The sequence below is a fragment of the Helicoverpa zea genome, chromosome 1, assembly GCF_022581195.2.
Source record: "Helicoverpa zea isolate HzStark_Cry1AcR chromosome 1, ilHelZeax1.1, whole genome shotgun sequence".
Taxonomy (NCBI): Eukaryota; Metazoa; Arthropoda; class Insecta; order Lepidoptera; family Noctuidae; genus Helicoverpa; species Helicoverpa zea.
This window is the reverse complement of record NC_061452.1, coordinates 8,267,574-8,289,118: the sequence shown is the minus strand read 5'-3', so window position 1 is coordinate 8,289,118 and position 21,545 is coordinate 8,267,574. Positions and strand designations below refer to the sequence as shown.

General features: G+C 36.3%; 1 protein-coding gene across 4 annotated transcripts; it reads left to right on the top strand.

The window, feature by feature from the left end:
- The first annotated feature begins 455 nt into the window (after positions 1-455).
- LOC124630969 (long-chain-fatty-acid--CoA ligase ACSBG2-like) lies at positions 456-21,531 on the top strand. Of its 4 annotated transcripts, none has more exons than XM_047165072.1 (16): positions 456-608; positions 8,405-8,501; positions 9,538-9,742; positions 10,248-10,382; positions 14,139-14,340; positions 14,449-14,550; positions 14,790-14,939; positions 15,891-16,000; positions 16,304-16,444; positions 16,947-17,012; positions 17,925-18,143; positions 19,272-19,506; positions 19,963-20,103; positions 20,449-20,574; positions 21,031-21,151; positions 21,277-21,531. In XM_047165072.1, the coding sequence occupies exons 1-16, from the start codon at positions 579-581 to the stop codon at positions 21,351-21,353; spliced, it is 2,157 nt and encodes a 718-aa protein (XP_047021028.1). In that variant the 5' UTR covers positions 456-578; the 3' UTR covers positions 21,354-21,531. The 4 variants fall into 4 exon arrangements, with proteins under 4 accessions (XP_047021028.1, XP_047021110.1, XP_047021196.1 ...); XM_047165240.1 differs by lacking the exon at positions 456-608 and adding an exon at positions 805-1,065; XM_047165154.1 differs by lacking the exon at positions 16,947-17,012 and having other exon boundaries at positions 457-608.
- Positions 21,532-21,545: the final 14 nt, after the last annotated feature.

The following is a 21,545-nucleotide window of genomic DNA, read 5'->3' as shown; positions in this document are numbered from 1 at the left end:
TATTTGTTGTAAGGATATTAGTTTGCTTGAGGTATGTAGGTACTAGACCTACAAAATGGGCTTGAATTATGAAGCTTCATCATCTTTCAAGATTTCAGGCCACATTTTAGATGCCTACGTAGATAAATCGGTTAAGCACCTTTCTAATCAATAGGTTCTACCTATTATTTTTTTAATTACATTAACTTTTCACTACATTCTCCCATCGGCGTACATTATGTTCAAGCAAGTAGTAAATTATTGAAATGAACAATTTAAAATATGAAATTTTGTAGAAGTCTTAGAAAGTTTTAGAAGTAGAGTCGCTTTTCCGACAAAAATTGCTAAGCTTGGAATGCAACGGAATTAAAAATTAGATAAGATAGTGTTTTAAACGAAAGAGGAATAGGTACCTATAACATTACTATTATAATAATGTGGCAATCACCTCTGATTATATAGCCGAAGCTATAGTGTTGTTTATCAGAGCCGGTTGAGAAATACAACGTCCGCGTGTAAACGACGCGCACTCAGTCATCTGCGCGGTCGCTTCCAAGCACGTGCGCCGTGATACTATAAGTGTGACAGATCACCTCACCATGGACGTGGACCAACAGAACCATGCTGCCGTACGTATTTTTTATTAACATTTTCAGTATATTCTCTCTCTGTCTTTCGTCGATCGAATCAACCAATTATTTAGCATAATCACTTTGATGTTAGATGTTGCAAGCGCGCGAAAAATTGAAGGTGGTTCACCATGTCTTCGCGATCAGTGAAGTGAACTTTATACTCGAACTGTATGTAGTCGCACAGTAGGGCAAGTCGCCAGTTGGCTGCGGCACTCGCGTCACCTCGGTCGCCACAATTCATATATTTTCCGTCTACACGACGACCTACACAGGGTCAGCTGTAGACCGCGGTTATCGCTACTTTATACGGTGTTAGAATCAAAATTGTCATTAAAAGTTTTTATATCCAGAACGGGTCATGACATTACCCACAGTGCAGTCGGGCTATTTATAAAGTGCAGTGAAGGATTGCTCAAATATTCTCATTTGATTTTATGATTCAGTCTTTGTTTAGGTAAGCTTAAAATACGTTTTAGTAATATTTCTAAGTAAACAAGTACGCTATTTTTTCAGTATGAAAGAGAATTGCATCTAACAGCTATATTTTTCTTAGTCACGAAACTACATAGGTAAATTCAAGTATTTTATTTTTCTAACGCTGCTTTTTGATAAGCGACTTATGCTCACGGGTCTTTCTCTGACACAAGTTGTCCAAAGTTGACATAGTCAATACCGCTGCGAACAATAACCCGTTACACCGTTACTCGGTCGACTGCCCAAAATTTACATAGCCATGAGATGTTTTGCATGTCGAACGTCACACTGGTACAACATCTTATGATGCGAAGTGTCATCCACAGTAAATATCCTATTGATCTTACTGCATTATATTGATACGTCTATTCTCCAGTCTAGCAAACTCATGATTCAATGAAGTGGCTTGTACACATTTAGTAGCGACGTCTATATAATTATTTAGCTAAACAGTAGTATATAGGTATGTACGTAATATTAAAATCATACGTTATTTTCCTCGTTCGGTCTATAATTGTTATTTTATTTGTAAAATATAAAAAACGCGTGACGTAAATAAAATTTGAGCGCCCAAAGGTATTAAAAATACGTAAGAAGTTAAACCGGTATTCTAACATTACTAAAGAACCGGTGTTGCCTCTGTTTATCTCTAAAACACTTCATAACTTACTTAATGAAATCTTTATTACGTCGACCTATACAGAACTAATAAAGGACGAGTGTATTTACGTCTTCATGAAATGCTATAGGTGCACTGAAAACGCTCTATGACGTGAATTTTTGTGTTTGCTGCATTGAGATAACAGTTGGAACTCATAGCTTTAGCTCCGCGTCGGTCTACCTTGAGTTTAAATGGAACAGCGTCATTAATTATATCGAGATTTTGTCTATTAGGCAAGGCTACTTCTCCTTGTCTCCATGCCTCGGTAAATTCACGCACAACTGACATAAGCATTAAAACTCTGCATTTCACATGTTCGTACGTAACCAAGCCTATATCACGCCATTCGCTGATAAGTGATAACCGCTCTCATTATCATGCTGTTATCGACTAAACATACACCATGCAAAGGGTTATATTTCAAAACCTGGATTAAGTGACATGTCTTAACCTAGAGCAACTTAAAACTTGTCTTCAAACAGGGCACTTTATTAGTGACCTGATTAAATATCATTTTGATCCTGATTTGATCTTCGCCGTTCCGTGACTGGGCAAGGCCCGCTTCCGCTACGAATATGCATCAAAATTACCACCAGTCTTGCGTAGGTATATCTTCCTAATTATCAATACCAAAGATTTTAAAAAATTCCAAAAAATTTCAATCCGCCTACTGTGATACATATATCTTATGTAATTCGTTCAGTATATCTGTGATGCCGTACTTGCTGATAGCGATAGATAGCGGTGACCCCGCATACGCGACTGCGTCTAATAACTTTCTTCATGATAAATAACACGCACTTACTTACAGTACAATAATAACATGATGTTAATTACCGTACTAACCTTAACTTCGAGAAGTATATCTAAGTATACACGAGTAGAAAACGGAAGCTGCGAGAAGTATGGAACTCTCACGCCCACAATCCTTGGTCAGAGTAGTTACGATTTAAAAAAAAATAACAGAGTTACTTAATACTTGTCGAGATACCGATTCATATCATAAATATCGGTGCAAAGATTCAGTTGCCTCATCTTGTTTATAGACACGTAATCTTGAAGCAATTCTTAGTTTCTATAAAACAACCTTTCACTGTTTTTACGATATCATGAAAATATTATGTGCAAGTTATGTCAGAGGCATTCGATATTGTACGCACCGCGTTGTGTTCTTAAAACTCTGGACACGTGTCTACTGCTATTATTTGTAAATGTCTGCATCAACGGAAACGAAATGCTGAGCAGAATTATACAGCCACTACTAACTACTACTAATTCATATCCGCTTTCAAATTGTCACTTGGTAGGTACTTAGGAATGTATATTGCTATAACATCCATTAATTTTCAATAGTTTCACCCAGATTATGAAATATGACATGTAAAGTAAAATATAGATGTACAAATATAATTTGTTAAAAATACATTTATGCATAAGTACCTTAAGAACTAAATATGATTGCATTGCTGAAATAAACCATAATCAGATTACCTTGGAAACCAAACGATGTATGATAATCTAATCTTAAACGAAAATAAATCATATTGTTATCTAGGCCCTGTCTGGTGCCTAGTTCGGTATAGACAGGACTTTATCTGAGTTTTTTATAATAAATTAAACAACTAGGTATATTAACTAATGACTTTATTAATTGAACATTTACAACTACTCTGTAAATTGTTTGTTTTAAAATTCGTCTGCCTGTTTACTGAATAAAACAATAGAATGATCTCTATGAAATCATTCTCCGTCTCATTACATTATACTGGGCTTACTTTAATGTAGAAACTTATCAAGGGCAGTGGTCTATTAGGAGTGAATTTGTGTCCAAAGTACAGCGAATTATAGGCCGTTTTCGAGTCTTTGAATTTCGGAATAGTTAAAATGGTACTGTATCTTGAGGAACTGCTACAGAAAATGGTAAATACATATTATTAGGTACCTAACACCTGCAACCAACACAATCCATACAATAAAGATTATTTTACTTTACATATTAAAGTGTATAAATTATCTAACTACAAGATTTCTATGAAATTAATCACGCAAGCCATGTCTCACCAATTCTGAAAAATAGGAATTTCCTGAACAGTTTCATTAATGATTCAGATAACATTGTTAAGGGTTTTTTTTATGATAGATAAGTTTTGTCAATGAGTAACGTCCTCATAGCACCTTGAAGATCTTTTCCAAAGTCTCCGATATGTTTTCTGTTCCATACAGACTAAATATTTGGAACCATCAGATGTTCCAGTTTCCAGCAATCCAGTCTAATATTGAACATGTATACTAACAGCACTCACCCACTATAAGTATTGGAATTCAGCACTTCAGCTTGTAGCAGTTTAAAAATAATTTGCATCAACATACCTATTGAGTACAATGTGACGCACCTGCACATGTCTTCATTTTCATACATTGTAGTAAAATATACGCAAATCATTTATGATAAATAAATATATTTACCATCGTACACACTCATGCTTATTTATGGTGAAAAAAAACTCTTAAAATGATATGTAATAAATACTTAAGCTTGTATTTAAAATATGAAAATTCTTTATGATTAATTGCATGTCGAAGATGATAGCTTTAATTTCGAATGTACCTATATGATTTATCATCGTATAAATAAGTTACCGATGGCATAAAAGTCGCACAATTTTTAAACGTGCCCTTCGACGTATAATTGTTGTTAGAATATTAACTTGTTCACAACTGGACATTGGTAGTCTGCGTAACCAGCACGTTTTCGTTGCATTGATTGATTCTTGGTGTGTCTTTATCGGTGTCGTCAGACTATGGTTGCAAGGTTTCTGTGACAGGTGAAGTGTGAAATGCATGGGTTTCAGATTTTCCTCCAAACTGCGCTCATTAACGCATGTAGTCGGCACTATGATTCATTGATCACCCCTGGCAATCTTAATAATTCACGCTGACAGATTCAAACGTACCTAGTGATTTGTAGTAGGCATGTACCTATTAGGTATTGCAAAAATAAACTGAGATAAAATCCGCTTCACGTACATTCAACTTAAATAGTCTTATCAGTTTTACATAATAATTATTTTGGTAGTCACAATATGTAAAAATAGCTATAGTCTGCTATTCAAACTTAGCCACAGGCAGCACTATTTAACCACTAATTAAGTACTAAGTTGGTTTAATTACTAATATAAAAATATACATATTTATAACTCTTATTCTTCTTAGCGTTTGTCCCGTCTTGTGACGGGGACCAGTTCGCAGATTTTAATGAAAAAAATATGATACGAATCGCAAAAATACACATGGGAAAATGATTTTGCTGGATAGGAATATGACAAAAAATACAGGTAACCAAGGTACCTACCTACCTACTCTAAATCCGCACAGCGATATTTTGCCGCGCAGTTTTTTTCTCATCATAGCTACGAGTATTTTTGTCGTCCGTAGCATAGGTACTACGGAAGTCTACGCTTTCGCTACTCAGGCGTTAGGAAAAATAATTATGTAGTTCCTAATAATATTGAAATGACGCATATCAAGTTAGCGCCGTAATTTAATCCTTATATGAGTCATATGTCTAATTCAATATGAATCAATACTTGAAATCTTCAAAAATCAAGATAAAACTGTTTCCGCGATTCATAATTATCGCACGAATTTTTTAAACCTACTATCGCAAACCTTCCCAAATCTGATTCATCCTACACCTATTTTTAACATTCATTTGTAAATAAAACGTGAATCATAAGTGATTAATTTTATAAAATAAGTAACACTGTAGTTTTTTATTAGGTCTCGATAAAACTAAATGCATAAAAAAGTATTCCCATTCTGGCTTCTGAAAATATAAAAACAAGAAAATCATCTCCGCTTTTCTGTGGTTTACCATATCATGATATAATATAAAAAAAACAGTTTTAGGCCACTTCGTTAGCGAGTTGATGTATGTTACCTATTCTTATAATTATGGATTTTTTTATTCCATTTAGCTTGTCATAACATTATCGGCGTTACTTCTTCTTATCAAGCGCCAGTACCTACATATAAATCCGTTACCAGTACAAAGACCCTTATAGAAGTATGTAATAAAAGATTATCAACCTGCATAATACCTGTTATGTCAAGCCATAAACTTTCTTATCACTTTGCAAGAGATTATATGCGATTAAACTAATTCGTGAATAAATAGGACTCCAACAAACATCTGGCCGTCCGATTACTAAGTGCGTATGCTTAAAGATATTCGGTTATCAAAATGATTAAGCAATAAATAAAACCATATAAAATTGAATGACGAAAAAATCCATCAGATATAAAGTTAATAATAATTCGTCATATACGAAACCAAGTTTAAATACCTAGAACGTTTCTAATATAACATTGCTAAACGTAGATCATAACTTTAATACCTTAAAACTTGATCGGTTTATGTCATGGTCGTGTGGTTTGCAGATTAGGACGAAATTAAAGTGCCACATGAATTCGGTACTATCCTAATCTACAGCATGAGTCAATTAAGTACCTACCAAGATTAATTATTTCAAGTACTAGAGTCACGTTAACCTAGTCTCTGACTTTAGGCAAACTGGTTCTACCTTCATTTAAATATGAGATTAGAGCAATTAAGCTAATTTAGTGCTTGGTTGTATGCCATATTTATAATGATTTTCTAGAATTATAGCTGCTAAATTAAGGAGGTAGGTATGTACGTATTCAAAATTATTACTAGACCGTAAAAAAATGTTATCCATTAAATCAATATAATTATGAAAAATAATTGCAAAAGCAAAAGCAACAAAAACATTTTAAAGGAATTCGACAAAATCGTTAGTGGTTGTTTACCACCAAAATGATGTTTGGGTAGGTCATACTTTGGTACAAAGTTTCTTTACCTGCACCGAATTCTATATCAAGAAAGTCGACTGGGTATGAAGAGGAATTAATTAAAGTATTTTGGCCTCGTTTTTCATTCTATTGTTATATAAAGATAATTAAATTGATTGTTAGTTTATTCGAATTAAGCTGATTTATGAAGTCGGTTAAAAAATAATGAAATATCTGCTTCTTCCTTCCCATTGCGTTCAGTCTGGACTCTAGACTTGCTAATTGTGTATAATTTTGTTTGCTTACCTTGAATGGTGCATTCCACGTCCCTATAATTACACTCACCTTGTATTCGATAGCTATTACAAGTGCTGCGTTATTTGTCTGTAGGGAAATAGTGCACCTAGAGATCTTGAGCATAATAATTACGTAGATTTATTTTCGAGAGGCCGGCACCAGTTTTTACGAAATCAAATAAGCACATACCTAATTCTACACATCGCTGCTCAAATTTTCTTTTAAAATTTTATTTACCGTTCTCATCAGTACGTGTTGTTAAAAATCGAAACTTATTGTAGGATTGATTTCTATTTTAATAAAGGTTGGGTTAACGCACTTTGCTGAACTTACCCATGGTGTAATGAACCCCACATTTACCCACCCCATGTCGTGATTTAGCACTCCATGTCCTTACATTGACCCCTTGATTTATTAGGGCTATTCTTATCATGCATACGGCAGTTCTTTGCCACTAGAATGGCTAGGGCAATGTACGAGTAGGTAACAGATTAAAAGAACTCACGAATTCAAATATTTGCCACCTCATTTTGTATTTTTAACCCAAACGTGAAGGCATATTAATACACTATTAATTTTGAGAATCACATTTGTATGTTAATTTTAAAAATAACATTTATATAAAATACTAGCTTTTGCCCGCGGCTTCGCTCCCGTCAACTGACTTCTCTACTTTACCCTATTTTTTTTTCATAAGAACCTTCTCCTGACAATAACAAACACGACAAAAAAAGAATTAGCCAAATTGGTCCAGGCGTTGTTGAGTTATGCGCTTACCAACACATTTTGCGATTCATTTTTATATTATAGATAGCATCTTACTAGGCGAAACTCGTTATAGTAAATTGATGTGCCTTTTTCCTTTACGGTAATCTAAAACAACTTTAAAACGACTCGTTTTTATAACCAGTCTCCTTTTGGGAAGTACCCATAAAAACCCCATGTAGATGACCACTTGCTACCGTGAGGGGGAACGGGAAATACCCGAATACACACTTCGGTGCAAAAACCACCGTGGCATCAATAATAGTTATTTGAATGGGCACAAAAAAAATAATAAAATTGCTGTACTTTCATTTCTTTTTAAATAACTGTTAAGGAATTAAGATGTTTTACAGAATTAACTTTAATTGTATGTACTTACCTATTAAAGTTATTAATTTCTTAATTATATAGACACTTAAATAGTCGTTTATTCTTTGCGTGTACCTACATTATTATGGGTTGTCCTATAATTATTTGCTCGCTTATGCCCGGAAAATAGCGTACTTACCTACTTGTAAAAGACAAAACCGCAGAAAATATACGAAATACCAACCGCATAAGCGATAGTACCTATTAGTATAGTGTGCTTCGAACTAAATAAACAATAGACAATGCAATTACTTCTTTACACATTTTGTTCCGCTGATATTTATATCAAGCGTGTTAAAAATAAAGGGTTTAGATACGGGTACGGTTTAGATACCTTAGTAGAATATTGCTAGGTAGTAATTAGGTAACTGTACCTAAGTACAAACCCAAGCCTTATAAACTTTGCTATTTTCAGAGTAACACGACCGTCATCGTGGAAAACGGCGAAGAAATTGTAAAAGTTAATAAAATGCAAGTACCAAATGGAATTAGTCACGGGAAACACTTGAACGGTGAGTCAATGAATCTCTCAATTTCATCACATTTTTTACTTGAGATTTAGATTAAAGATATCCACATATCAGCTGTAAAGGTAGAATTCAGTGTCATTTTCAGTAAGTCAAACTACATGAACTACCTAAATCCTCATCTGCCTGGCCTTTTCCCAACTATGTTGGGGTCGGCTTCCAGTGTAAACGGATCCAACTAAGTACCTACCAATATTTTTACGTAGAGCAACTGCCCTGTCTGACCTCCTAAAGTTGAAGGACTGGGAACTGGTACTGGGTTGAGGACCTCAACTAATACCGACATTATTTCGGGTAGAGTCTAATATCAACGTACAAATTCCGTGTTGGAGTGGTCGGTAGACAGAACACGGTGACCCCACTTGTTCTGAGTGCTCTATAAATGACTCAGAGCGGGACTGGCCATAGACCCCTCTAATACTACTTAGGTACCTACTCTAAAAAATTGTATTCAAAGGTCTATGCAGAAGGTTAAAAATGTATTAATATATAAAGTTTTTCTATAACCTTCGAGAAAAAATATACTTAGTTGAGCTGTGGTTTCTTTATTATCATTAGCTATTACCATACGAACGTTTCAACGAATCGTTGTTTTTTTTTTTTAATGTTTTTCTAGAGGCTCTATGCGTTTATGTTTTTGAATTAAGTTAGGTACAATAAGGATGATATCTCTCCTTCTGGCGAAGTCAGAAAGCAAGGCAGAGATCGATGAGCAATGGTGTAAATATGTACCTACGGAAAATAATAGATCTAATTAACCAGTCATCATGTTATAAAAATGGTAATCCGATAACAATGGCGCGAACAACAATTATACCCATACCCTTCATCGAACGGTTTCGTAACAAGTTCAATGTTTGTTTGATAACGTTCGCCATTGTAGAACAAAGTCGAACATAGCTATATTACTATTAACTATAAACAGTACAGGACTAGGTAATAACAAACATCCTGAATTATAGGGCACGCGTTCATCGAACATTCTTGACGTGTTTACATAACATCGTCTTATTTTCCGCAGGGCCGGATCAGGTAGTACCGTCAGACAGTTTCACAAACTCAACGCCCGGCGGCTACGTGAAACTACACTTGCAGGCGCGAGGGGTGTCTGCAGAACCTCCCATCTCAGTGCCCGGCCTTCTCAATAGGACTGTAGCGAGGTATCCCGACGCAACAGCGCTAGCAACAAAAAAAGCAGACGGAAAATGGCACAAAATCACATACAAGTAAGTTTCAATTAGGTCAGTTTTTAAATTTTGGAAAATCCCAAGCAATAATATCGAAATGGTGCCACTTTTGTAAAGATTAATGAAATTTTAGATTAATTTCTGTGTAAAATCAATTTGCTGTTAAGCTGTTAATCCCAGATAAATGATCTTTTTTTGAAAATGCATTATTATTTTACGTAATTCGATAAGAAGATAGAGAGACTTAGCTTGGTTCCTGCTTACCACTATGATAGCGTTATCTATTATCTTCCTACAGATAAAGTTTAGGTTTCTATCATAATACTTATAGGTATAGAAATTGTTCTTAATGTGCTTAAATGTGATTTAAATATACTTACTTACAAGAGACTTGAATGCAGGTTCAAAATTTTCAAGAGAAGGAATTATTTTGTTTTTTCAATACTATTTAATTAAATACACCCAAATAGAGTGAAAGGTCAACCAATTTCTTTGCTTTGCTATTATTTATATCTACATACCTACTTTCTTTCATTTTTTTCAGAGTATACCAGGAACGCGTACGCACAGTAGCCAAAGCTTTCATAAAGCTAGGTTTAGAGAGGCACCACTCTGTCTGTATCCTCGGGTTTAACTCAGAACAATGGTTCGTCGCCGACCTAGCAGCCATTCATGCCGGGTAAGTATTTTATAATTATAACCAAAATATTACTAAAAATGGTTTTCAAGGTCTCAAAGTTTGACTAACGTCATTAAAACTTATTTCCTAACTAGCTGTTGCCCGCAACTTCGTCTGCGTGGGCAATATAGAATCGTCAAAATACTACTTATCCCGTAGGTGCATTCTTTCACGTGACAGTATAATTAGGATTAGCACTTAGCAGTCGCATAGATTCATTGATCAAGGTTGTGTTGTGGATGTGACCATTTATCTAAACAAAAGAAGTAAAGTTTGTGACGTTGTTTAGCCAATTTGGAAAATTATTACGTATGGTGCGTAAGTAATTTTCACAGGAAACAGCTATAATCTATGTCTACATGCTTTGAGTTTGACAAAGCTGTCATTTGTACATTTTCTGCAGCTGCTGCGACTAATCAGAAGCCAGAAAGTCTGTCAGTCTTACCATAGATATCGTCTTGTGTAGTTGACTGGATTGAAGATAGGTAGATAGGTAGTCGCTCCAAGCACAATATTGGTTCTCAAACATATTCGGTGACTGGAAGCCAACACCAACATTGTTGGGGAATAGCTGGATGAATGACGACATGAGTCATCATCATCAGCAGGCGCATAGGGTAGGATAGTTTCACTTACTCACTATGGTAAGGCTGACCCCACATTAGGCGTGCGCGAACCTCGGGCGTGTGAGTAGCGCGGGCGTCGCGAGCGCGCTGCGTGAACGTCGCGTTTTGCTGCCCTGCGGCATGTGTGAAGAGTGCAAGCGACGCGCTCGCGGCGAGCACGCGGCGCTCGAGTTGCGTTCTTACCCCTTCGCCCGCTATCCCCGCCGCCCGCTAAACGCCTTAGCAGTTAAACGTCAAGGAGAGGGGCGCGTGCGCGCCGCGAGCGCGCTGCAAATGCCGCAGGGCAGCAAAACGAAATGTTTGCATTAGTTCACGAATAGGCAAAATGTACGTATCTGTGAGAGCCCACTTCATGTGTTCATACTTGAAACCTGCAGTTTTGCCAAGATTTTCAGAATGTCATTTCTTGGTGGAGCCAGCAAATCAAAAGAAACATAAGTGTTGTATACTGTGCGTCACTACCGCACACCGGGAAAATTTCGCTCTTGCAGAGGACGTTTATATACCATATTTTGTGTCACACGTAAACAGGACGACAGTAAGTATCCACCGAAACACTTTCAAAGATCTGATGAACGAACAAATCAGACCTGACTTGGTCACCTGGGGCCAATCAGAGCTCTATGAAGCGATAATACCTACGCTTTGGCTCCTACCGTTATTGTGGTTTCTGAAAATTTATTCACCTCATTCAACGATGAATGTAATTTTGATGGTACTATTAAGAACACTTGCTTAGCGCAGAAGCTGACGTTGGCAGGTCAATTCTTTTGACTTCTCGAATAGGATACCATTGGTTTTTGTGCAATGCACACCTGCAATGCATTCTGGATTAGGATAGGATATAGGTGGATAGGATTTGCAACAGAGAACAATTCTGTCTTTGTGATTAAACGACATCAAACGTAGTTTTATATAAAAGGTGTTTTTAAGGGTTTTTAGACTTGGCTCGGGTCTTACTGAGACTGTTCGTAATCGTGAACAGTGTATTTGCGATCAGAAGTTGAAAGTAAGCATGTCTCTGGTATGCGGCGCGTAATTTGTACGTTTTCAGACGCATAAAGCATTTTACGTGTGTATGGTATTAAATAGAGAGAGCTCCCATTTCTTATCTGCACTTTGTATCTGGGCTTGTTTTTAAAGCTACAGAATCCTACATTACCTACCTCACGCTTAGCAGCGCTTGCGAGAGATAGATCCTCATTTCTTCTAGGATTAAGTTTACATATTTTGCATCAGAAAAAATAATTAAGGTCTACTTAATACTACTCACTCAAAGTAATTTGTTTTAAGGCCACCACATTAGTGGAAGATAAGCTAAACTATGTTTATGAAAAAATCCTGATATGAACTCCATCTGTAACTTTAAATGATAATTAATTGTTCCACTAAAGTCATCATTTTTGATATAATGTTAAAAAAATAATTTAGATGGCACCGTTTTAAATTTGGCTGAGAACTATTAATTTTCTTTTCATCAAGGTAATAATTATAGTTGGATTTTGATGTGGCACGGCAAACTGACAAACACTATTGAAATGTCTATCGAAAAATTACACTACGTGTTAAAATATGGTGAATTACGGAAAATACACAACTCCATCTGTTGAAATAATAATCCTCTATAAAGAATGTATGGTAATATTGTCATTTACCACCTCGCTCCTTTGACAAATTTGTTGTATTTTATTTACCACAGATGGAGCTACTTTAACCTTGGCTAAACAAAATTTTCATTTTTTTTTTCTTCCGAAGTTACTTATAAAGGTGTGATTTTCTGTGTAAAGATTAATAAAAGGCCGATCAACTAATATAAGTACAACATTCAAATGTACAGTTTTGACAAATAGATTGCGTGTCGTAATATTTTACATCTTGAATTCACAAAATTAATCATATCTTTTGATAGAGTGAATCGATTTCGATGAAACAAAAACTAAGTAATACCCCAAGTGACGTAGAATTTTTGTATATAAGCATTGTCTGCATTTAATTCGTAGATTTTACGTGAATCACGAACAAACAAACAGATAAACAGACAAACAGACAAACAGATAAACAGACAAACAGACAAAAATGACAAAAATGATGGAAATGGGTTCTGTTAGTTATCCTTTAACATGCTGGCTATTTTTTTTGTCAATTTCTTCAATGTACAAAAATTACTTTTCTACAGATTTATTATATGTATAGATTACATAATAAGTGAGACATTCCCACAGCATACGTAATCAGATAACTTTTGAAAACATTAAAATACTTGATAGGTTTAAACCCAAAACAGTCCGTGAGAAAATATTTATGTCCCATTCAAACGATTGTTTACAAACTGATGCTTAAAATCTTTTCAGACAAGTTATATGCAGTTCAATACCACCAGACAAAACTTAGTATGCAAAAGTATTTAGAACGTGAATAATTTTGTAATTGATACTATTTTTCTCTCATAATAAATGTGAGGCAGTAACTCAATACAGTTTTACGGCTTTTATATGTATGTAATTTAAACGTGCGAATCCCTTGTTTCACACCTGTTTTAAATATACTCCACCAAAGTATGTAGGTACCTCGTATGAACCTATGTACCCACAAGTAAACAGACGTTGTACTCGGTCAATAGATTAAGGGCAATTTTATTTTCATAAAATTTACAACACGTTCAGATAACAAAATACTTCTCTATTTATTTGTTTATTGTTTTATAACATTATATAATCTTTTATGTTCATATTTATTGCCAAAGGCCAGGTGCGTCATAGTTTGTTCCTCAGAAAAGATATTATTTATCTATTACCTATTTGGAATTTTTCCGATCATTGTTACCAACCACTTACCTTACTACCACAATGACCAAGCCTGCAAAGACCCGATACCTATGTACTTACTTTCTCTGGAGAAAATATTGTTTCAGTCCCCTATTGCAATAATGATTTCTTCATACGAGATTTCGCATTCATACATATTGTATCTTTTGTGCTATTGCAAAACACCACATCGTTATGTTGTGTTGTCATCTACTCAAATCCTACTCAAATCCAACTATCCCGCATCCAAATATCGTTAAAATCTGACGCCAGCTTCAAGAAATGTACCGAAGAAAGTTAGGTATAACTTAGTGCCAATTCCCCAGTGGTTACGCGGCGGGTATCTACACGACGAACTCGGCGGACGCATGCTACCACTGTCTCTTATCATCCCGCGCCAACATCTGCGCGGTTCAAGACAAGAAGCAGTTGGACAAGATCCTCTCCATCAGAAGTAAGCTGCCGCATTTGAAGGCGCTCATACAATGGGAGGGGACCGTCGACACCTCAGTGCCGGGCGTCTACAGTGTAAGTTGGGTCTAAGGACCTCTCGAAATCTGTCTTCTCGACATACAGAAACAAAAGACAGGAAAACATTTTTGAACTTCTATTTAAAGTTCCTTTGCTCTTTTCCAGTGGGACCAAGTTATGGAAATGGGAGCCAAGGAGTCCAATGCACAACTCGACAGCGTTCTAAAGACCATCGCTGTCAACGAGTGCTGTACATTAGTTTATACCGTAAGTTCCTTCAATACGACCCATTCACCCCTTCTTAAGAGCCTTTTAGGAAGAGCTGGCTGACACACAACCCCTTTCCCCCGCACTCAGACACTTAAGTAATGGTTACTTATGCCATTCCTTAGCGAAGGATTTCTTTGAGAATCCGTCACTAAGGAGTGGCTTAAGTAATTATTAAACGTCTCTGATTGTGGGGGTTTGTATACTAAATATTTGCTAATGAGGTGATTTTTCCGTAGTCTGGCACGGTGGGTCCCCCGAAGGCGGTGATGCTGTCGCACGACAACCTGACGTGGGACGCGCACAGCATCACGGAGCGCGTGGCCGACCTGCAGCCCACGCGCGACCGCATCATCTCCTTCCTGCCGCTCAGCCACGTCGCCGCACAGGTAACCAGGACATGATAATATTATAAGAATTAACTGTTCCAAAATTCTAAAAGACTGCTCTTATCAATGCGCGTGTATCGTCTTTGCAAGATTTGCGTTTAACGGGTGTCCTACTTTCACAAATGAATAAAGTCATCATAGTCTATGTTGTTTCGTAGATGGCTCTACTTGTATTTAGCTATGGGGAAAAAACTGAAATAAAGCGGGTTCTTTTTTTGCTAATATTGAGGGCGCTACCCCATACCTAACTAGGTCTAGCCTCTAAAAATATAATTCGGTTTTTTAGGCAAAATTAAAAAAAAAATGTAGAAAATGTATTTTATGATTGCATCGATGGCGCCTTAGGATTGCTATAGCTATCTATCGTATCTAGACGAACGGTAAAAGCAAAACATAAGATAGGTATATCTCGTTTATCAATCAGCCAAGTCATAAGGTCGCCTGAGAAGTTATCTCTTACAAATTAGTTTACATACATCACGTAATTTATTAACTGTTAACCCACCACAAATTTATGAAAAGCATAGTTTTAAAAATGATGGGAAAAAATGTAGCGTTTATTCCGCGAGACAATAAATCGAAGCTTGGATGTAGACGGTAGTGCTAATCTCATGCATATGCCCTCTCGCCCTCACGCATATGCATAAAAGAGTTGCCAAGCAATCGAACCTATACCTACTCAAACATAGTCACTAAAGTTATTGGGGAATTATTCGTACTGATCATAATCTTTGCCGCAGCAAATCGTGACGCAGGTTATGATTTCTTCGTAGCTAATGATATAAATCTTTGTGTAAAAGATAATAGCTATCTGGATCTAGGCCTATATTTAATTTGAAATTTAGGGAAATCTTTACCTAATTATGAGGAAGGCATATCTGCTCTCTAATTACTTTTAAAATATTAATTTTAAAAAAAAGATGATTATAATATCCTTGTTATATTTGTTAGGTCGTAGACATCTACACGACCCTATCAAATGCGATCCCAGTGTTTTTCGCGCAACCTGATGCGCTCAAAGGCAGCTTGGTGGAGACTCTCAAGGAAGTCCGGCCAACGAGGTATGAATCACTTTGTTTTGGAATTTCGGATAAATAACTAAGTATCAATAATGTATGTTTCACGTTCTTAATGCCCAAACTTCCGATTAAAATAAAACACCTGTTTTAACGTAAACGGTGTAATAAAGATTTTTGGATATCTTCTGATAACCATTGTTGTCGATATCTCTTTGATATGATCAGCGGATATGTTTAATGGTTGTTTTACGTTTTCTTGGATTGATTGCTGAATCACCTTTGCTTTTTTACAAGTAAAAACTGGTGTTTCGAGTAGAAGAAAATTGTATGCTATGATATCATCAGGTTCTTGGGAGTACCTCGTGTTTGGGAGAAAATGTACGAGAAGATTATGGCAGTGGGTGCGTCCAGTGGCTACATCAAGAAGCAGATCGCAATGTGCGCTAAGGACAAGGGGCTTAAGTACCATCTTGCTAGGATTAACGGGTAAGGACATAGTTCAGTTTTCTAATTTATCGCAATTTTCAAAAATTGCTTTGACAAAAATTGCGTATTTCTCAGCCCTATCTGCTAGCGCATCAATGCCCTGCTCTCTTATTTCCTTCGCTACACGAATGCAGGTCAAAGTGTTATCATCGTTTTGTTGAGGTTTACAAACGCGGTCAAGAACAGAATTGATTGTATTTAAATGAATTTACCTAAGAATTCTTCCCACGTGCCGAACTTCCGTGAATGTCGTGACGGGTGACTCAGCTACTATCAGTTAACTGGGTGTAACTGCCTCGCACTGATAATAATGACAACGATGATTAACAATAAAGCCGTTTTTAATAACTTGAGGAAAATTATGAGGAAAATGGGATTATTGTTACACTTTTTACGACTTTAACTATAAACGTTAGTTCAGTTCAGGGTGATACCTAAGCCCTTTTGATTGGATGTTTGGCAAATAGCCATATTATTATTAATTCCAATGTTTTTCGATCAGTGCGCTCTCGAGTGGCATGTACGGTCTGCCAATAGACCTCACCATTCCTGAAATGATCAAGTATTGGTATGTAAGGTCGATGAACCCCCGTAGCGCTTGCAGCATGACAATTTGTATCACCTGAGAAAGTAGTATTACGAGTTTGAGTATTTTGAAAGCATGCATGCACCATATTCGTTTGTAGTTTGAACTTTAGAAATGTACAGGTAGTTCGAATTAATTTCTCATTTATGGACCTTTGTACCTATCTACTTAAAAAATAATCCGATAACGTAGACATGTAATATTAGTTAAAATATAAGGAAAAACCCATGCACTTTGTAATCCGAGTACTTTTCCCTAACAAATTAACATTCAACGAAAAGACGAAAAATCAATTATTGCTAATTTTAATTATGAGTGACGCATGTGTTTTGCATATTGATTGAGTGTACCTAATTAATGAACAAATTAAGTCATTGTTTACCAACATACCAGGCCGTGAATAACACTTTATTATTGAGGTACATGCTTTGGCATTGTTTGTGAACAAAACAAAGTAAACGTTCAATTAGTGGTAAACATGGCTTGAGTTACCCCTCATTATTGACGTAATACACAGTAATAACGCTGAAATTAGTGCGTTGTTAATTCGCTGTTATTATTTCTTTACAATGAAGGTGACTTAAAAGTAGTACACCTAAGCATCTATTTGCAAAATCAACGCATCATTATCCTCCAGACTATAATCCTCTAGGCTTTATCTCATCCTCCTACTCTTATCCCAATCTTAATTGAGATAGAAGCTGTCGCCTTATATTTTTGTTCATATTTGTTCTCATGATTTTATTTCGTGTTACATACATACCAGTAGATATAGAAATGTAGATGGTGTGTTTATATGTTTCCTCCACGTGTGATTTTTATGTCCTTCAAAAGTTCCTGTGAGTACTTCAATTTAACGACCGTCTGTAACCCTGGGATATAAAATTTCTGCAGGTTGGAGGGTTCATCATTCGGCTACAAGATGGCCAAATCCCTGGTGTTCAGCAAGGTGCACGACTCGCTAGGCTTGGACCAGTGCACGACGTTCGTAACGGCGGCGGCCCCACTGTCGCCCGACATCAAGAAGTTCTTCCTTTCGCTGGATGTGCCCATTGTGGACGCGTTCGGCATGAGCGAGGCATCGGGTGCTCATACCCTCAGCATATACCCCAAGTGAGTGGGAAACTTTACTGTTTGTGTTATGTTTTCGTTACAGCCTTTTTCTCGTCTCACACCGAGTAGGATTGAGCATTATTATGTTATTTTACTGTTATGATAATTATTTACTGGGGTATTCCTCACTGAATAAATAGATAAACCGCTTGCAATAAGACGAAACGACTATAAGAAAACGAAAAAACTTTAATAGTGAAGTCATGCGATACCAAAACAAATTAACACATTATTGTAGGTGTGATAAATAAACCGATTATTTCACTTCCAAGTTAATTAAGTTTAACGAAAACGAAAAGTCAACAGGAAACATACATAAGTAATTGACGTCAATATAATGATTAATGAGTAGGAATGTAATTGATCACATATTTTAATGCTTATCATTTTAATCATCAGAATGGTGTGATTTAGAGTAACTATTTACCTAAACAAGTGTGCACCTGTTTTTGTTATCTGCAAGATACTGTTCCGCAGTAAATGAGTCAAAAGTTAATTCGAATACAAATGTGTCAATAGTTAATTTAAATATTAATGAGTCAAATAGATATTCATCCTTCTTTCGGATCGACAAACTCAAAAACACATAAGAACTAGTGGAGGGTGGGTGTTTTGGGGGAGGTCTTCTTAAAGAACAATGTCAGGTTTCGGCCCACCCAATCAACTTTTAAAACTAAATTCTCACGGACACAAAGTTCTTTACTACAATAATTTAAATATAAAATACTAACTTCTTATAAAATATTTAATTGTTATCTAGAACTTTTCCAAAAAAAGATATCATTTCAATAAGTAATTATTTTGTTTATCGAGTTCAGGTTTTTCGTTTTAATAATTTGGAATAATTTGGTTTTGAGAAGTTCAATGCAAAAGTGGAAAACATAGAAAAGCTTCTGACATTAAACTACACAAAAAACTGTAAGAATTTTTACTGTACATGAAATATTTTTATTGAGCCTAAGTTGACGTCTGACATTGTTCTTTGACGTTCAACAAATGCTGTTTTGCAGTGAAGTTTGAATTTATAATTTTTGAGTTTGACATTCAAGAGAATTCAACATACTTTTCTTAAGTTCAATATTTTTTGTTGCTTTTTTTTACTTTAATTTCTAAATTTCACCCTTCCAGGTTCTCCCTGGACTCAGCGGGCGCTCTCCTAGACGGTACAGAGACCATGTTCGGTGGTTCCGTCAGTCCCAACGGTCCCGGGGAGATCATGATGCGTGGCCGTCATGTCTTCATGGGATATCTCAACGACGAGGCGAAGACTAAGGAAGCCATTGACGATGAAGGCTGGTTGCACTCTGGAGATATCGGCAGAGTTGACAGCAACGGTCTTCTGTACATCACGGGTAGAATAAAGGTATGATATTTTTGCTATCTTTTTGTCAGTTTAACTTCAAGAATTAAATACCTACTATTTCGAGGAAAAACATGATCAACTTGGTGAATTATTATTTCTTCACATTTTAGAATGTTCTTGACTCGTCATGTTATGAGAACTATTTACAAGTGTACATATATCTCATTAAAGATGTTAAAGTTCCCACCTGTGTCTGCGCAAATGCTTGTGCACTGTAATATGTTCTGCGCAGTTGGTTAATCTCCTTACATGAGAACAGCCGCCGTAGCCGATAATCGGCTATGAGGACATCATCAAAGATTTTAAAATTTTAGTTCTCATTCATGGTGTACGAGTTAGCAAAATATTTTTTTTAAAACGTCTATCAGTAGCTGGCTCGCTCTCCGCACTTGCTACCTATCTTTTCATAATTAAGAACTATCTATACTGTGTTAGTAAATGTGAATGTGTTTCCAGGAGCTATTAATCACGGCGGGCGGCGAGAACGTGGCGCCGGTGCTGATCGAGCAGGCGGTGCAGGCGGAGCTGCTGCACGTGGGCTACGCCGTGCTCATCGGAGACAGGCGCAAGTTCCTCTCCGTACTGCTTACATTGAAGGTAAATATACTTATAATCATCTCCCGAGCCTTTTTCGAACGTTAGGGGCCGGCTTAAAAGGTACTTGCTAATACCGTTTCCTCGAGGTTACACCCACGTCCTGGGGAACTTCTCGTACGGAAATAAAATAGTGCATATAGTCTTTTAAAATAATTTTTCAAATCGGTTTAGCATTTTCGGAGCCTATAGGGTACAAACAAAAAATGTTTCCTCTTTGTTATATTTGTATAGATAACTATTGAATATTGGTGTCACATGTTTCACTTTAAAAATAGATTATTTTTATAAAGAAGATAAGAAATAGTCTTAACCACTGTGTGACTTCTATCTGCTTTCTATTTTTAGGCTAAAGTGAATTCTGAAACAAGTGAAGCAACTGACGATTTGGACAACGAGACAAGGAAATGGGTTGCCAGCCTCGGCAGTAAAGCTACCAAAATCAGTGAAATTGTCAACACCAAGGATGCTGCAGTAAGTTATAGTTATAGTTCGGCCATTCAGAGAATGCGTTCCTGACACGTCGCGATTGAACTGACGACGTAACTTTGCAATGGCGTTGCAGTTACGATAAAAATATTTTTGCTGGTTGTTTACCGTTTTAACAATTGAGGAGCATTAAAACAACATTATTATATCAATAATCAATGAATGTTATTACGTCGTCAGTTCAATCGCGACGTGTCAGGAACGCATTCTCTGAATGGCCGAACTATATCGGCACGGATAATGAGCTCTCGGCGGAAGAGTGGGGATCGCTTTGCGCACTGTACACTTAAGGCTATAAACCAATAAATCACTTCTGCGCAGGTGAAGGTCAGGGCTCAATATCCTTGCCGATGATTATACCATGATTATAAATATATTCCTGATCTTTGTAAGAAAATTAGGGAAAAATTAAAATTACTAAAAAATAATTATTTCTTTCAGGTATACAAAGCCATTGAAGAGGGTATAACTCGGGCCAACAAACACGCGATATCAAACGCACAGAAAATCCAGAAGTTCGCTATCCTTCCTAAAGACTTCTCAGTGCATTCTGGAGAATTAGGTATGTAGTCATTGAACATCTCGCGAGACTTTCTTTAGACTTTCTTTCAAAGTCTAAAGTAAAACCGAGTTATAGGTATATGCCAGTTGTTACTCATGTTTAAAATCTGCTTTATTTGTTCACAGGGCCAACGTTGAAAATCAAGAGAAACGTCGTTTACGAAAAGTACAAAGACATCATAGAAGACTTTTATAAAGAGTAAAATATAAGCTTAGTGTTTAGGGCGAGGGACAACGTAATAATTATTGTTAACTTAATTTGTTATTGCTCAACTAGGGACTAGTGCATCGGAATCAATGTGATTGATAGTACTTTACGCAAAGGTGTAAATAGGTTATATTTTTGTTACAAAAAATATATAAAATTTTATAAAATCTAAAGGTTGTTTTAATAA

What these genes read in the sequence shown, in the direction of transcription:
- LOC124630969 (XM_047165072.1), top strand. Translation starts at nt 579, where the DNA reads ATGGACGTGGACCAACAGAACCATGCTGCC. An exon ending in ACCCTCAGCATATACCCCAA is followed by an intron (nt 18,144 to 19,271) that starts GTGAGTGGGAAA and finishes TCACCCTTCCAG; the next exon opens with GTTCTCCCTGGACTCAGCGG. An exon ending in AGTGCATTCTGGAGAATTAG is followed by an intron (nt 21,152 to 21,276) that starts GTATGTAGTCAT and finishes ATTTGTTCACAG; the next exon opens with GGCCAACGTTGAAAATCAAG.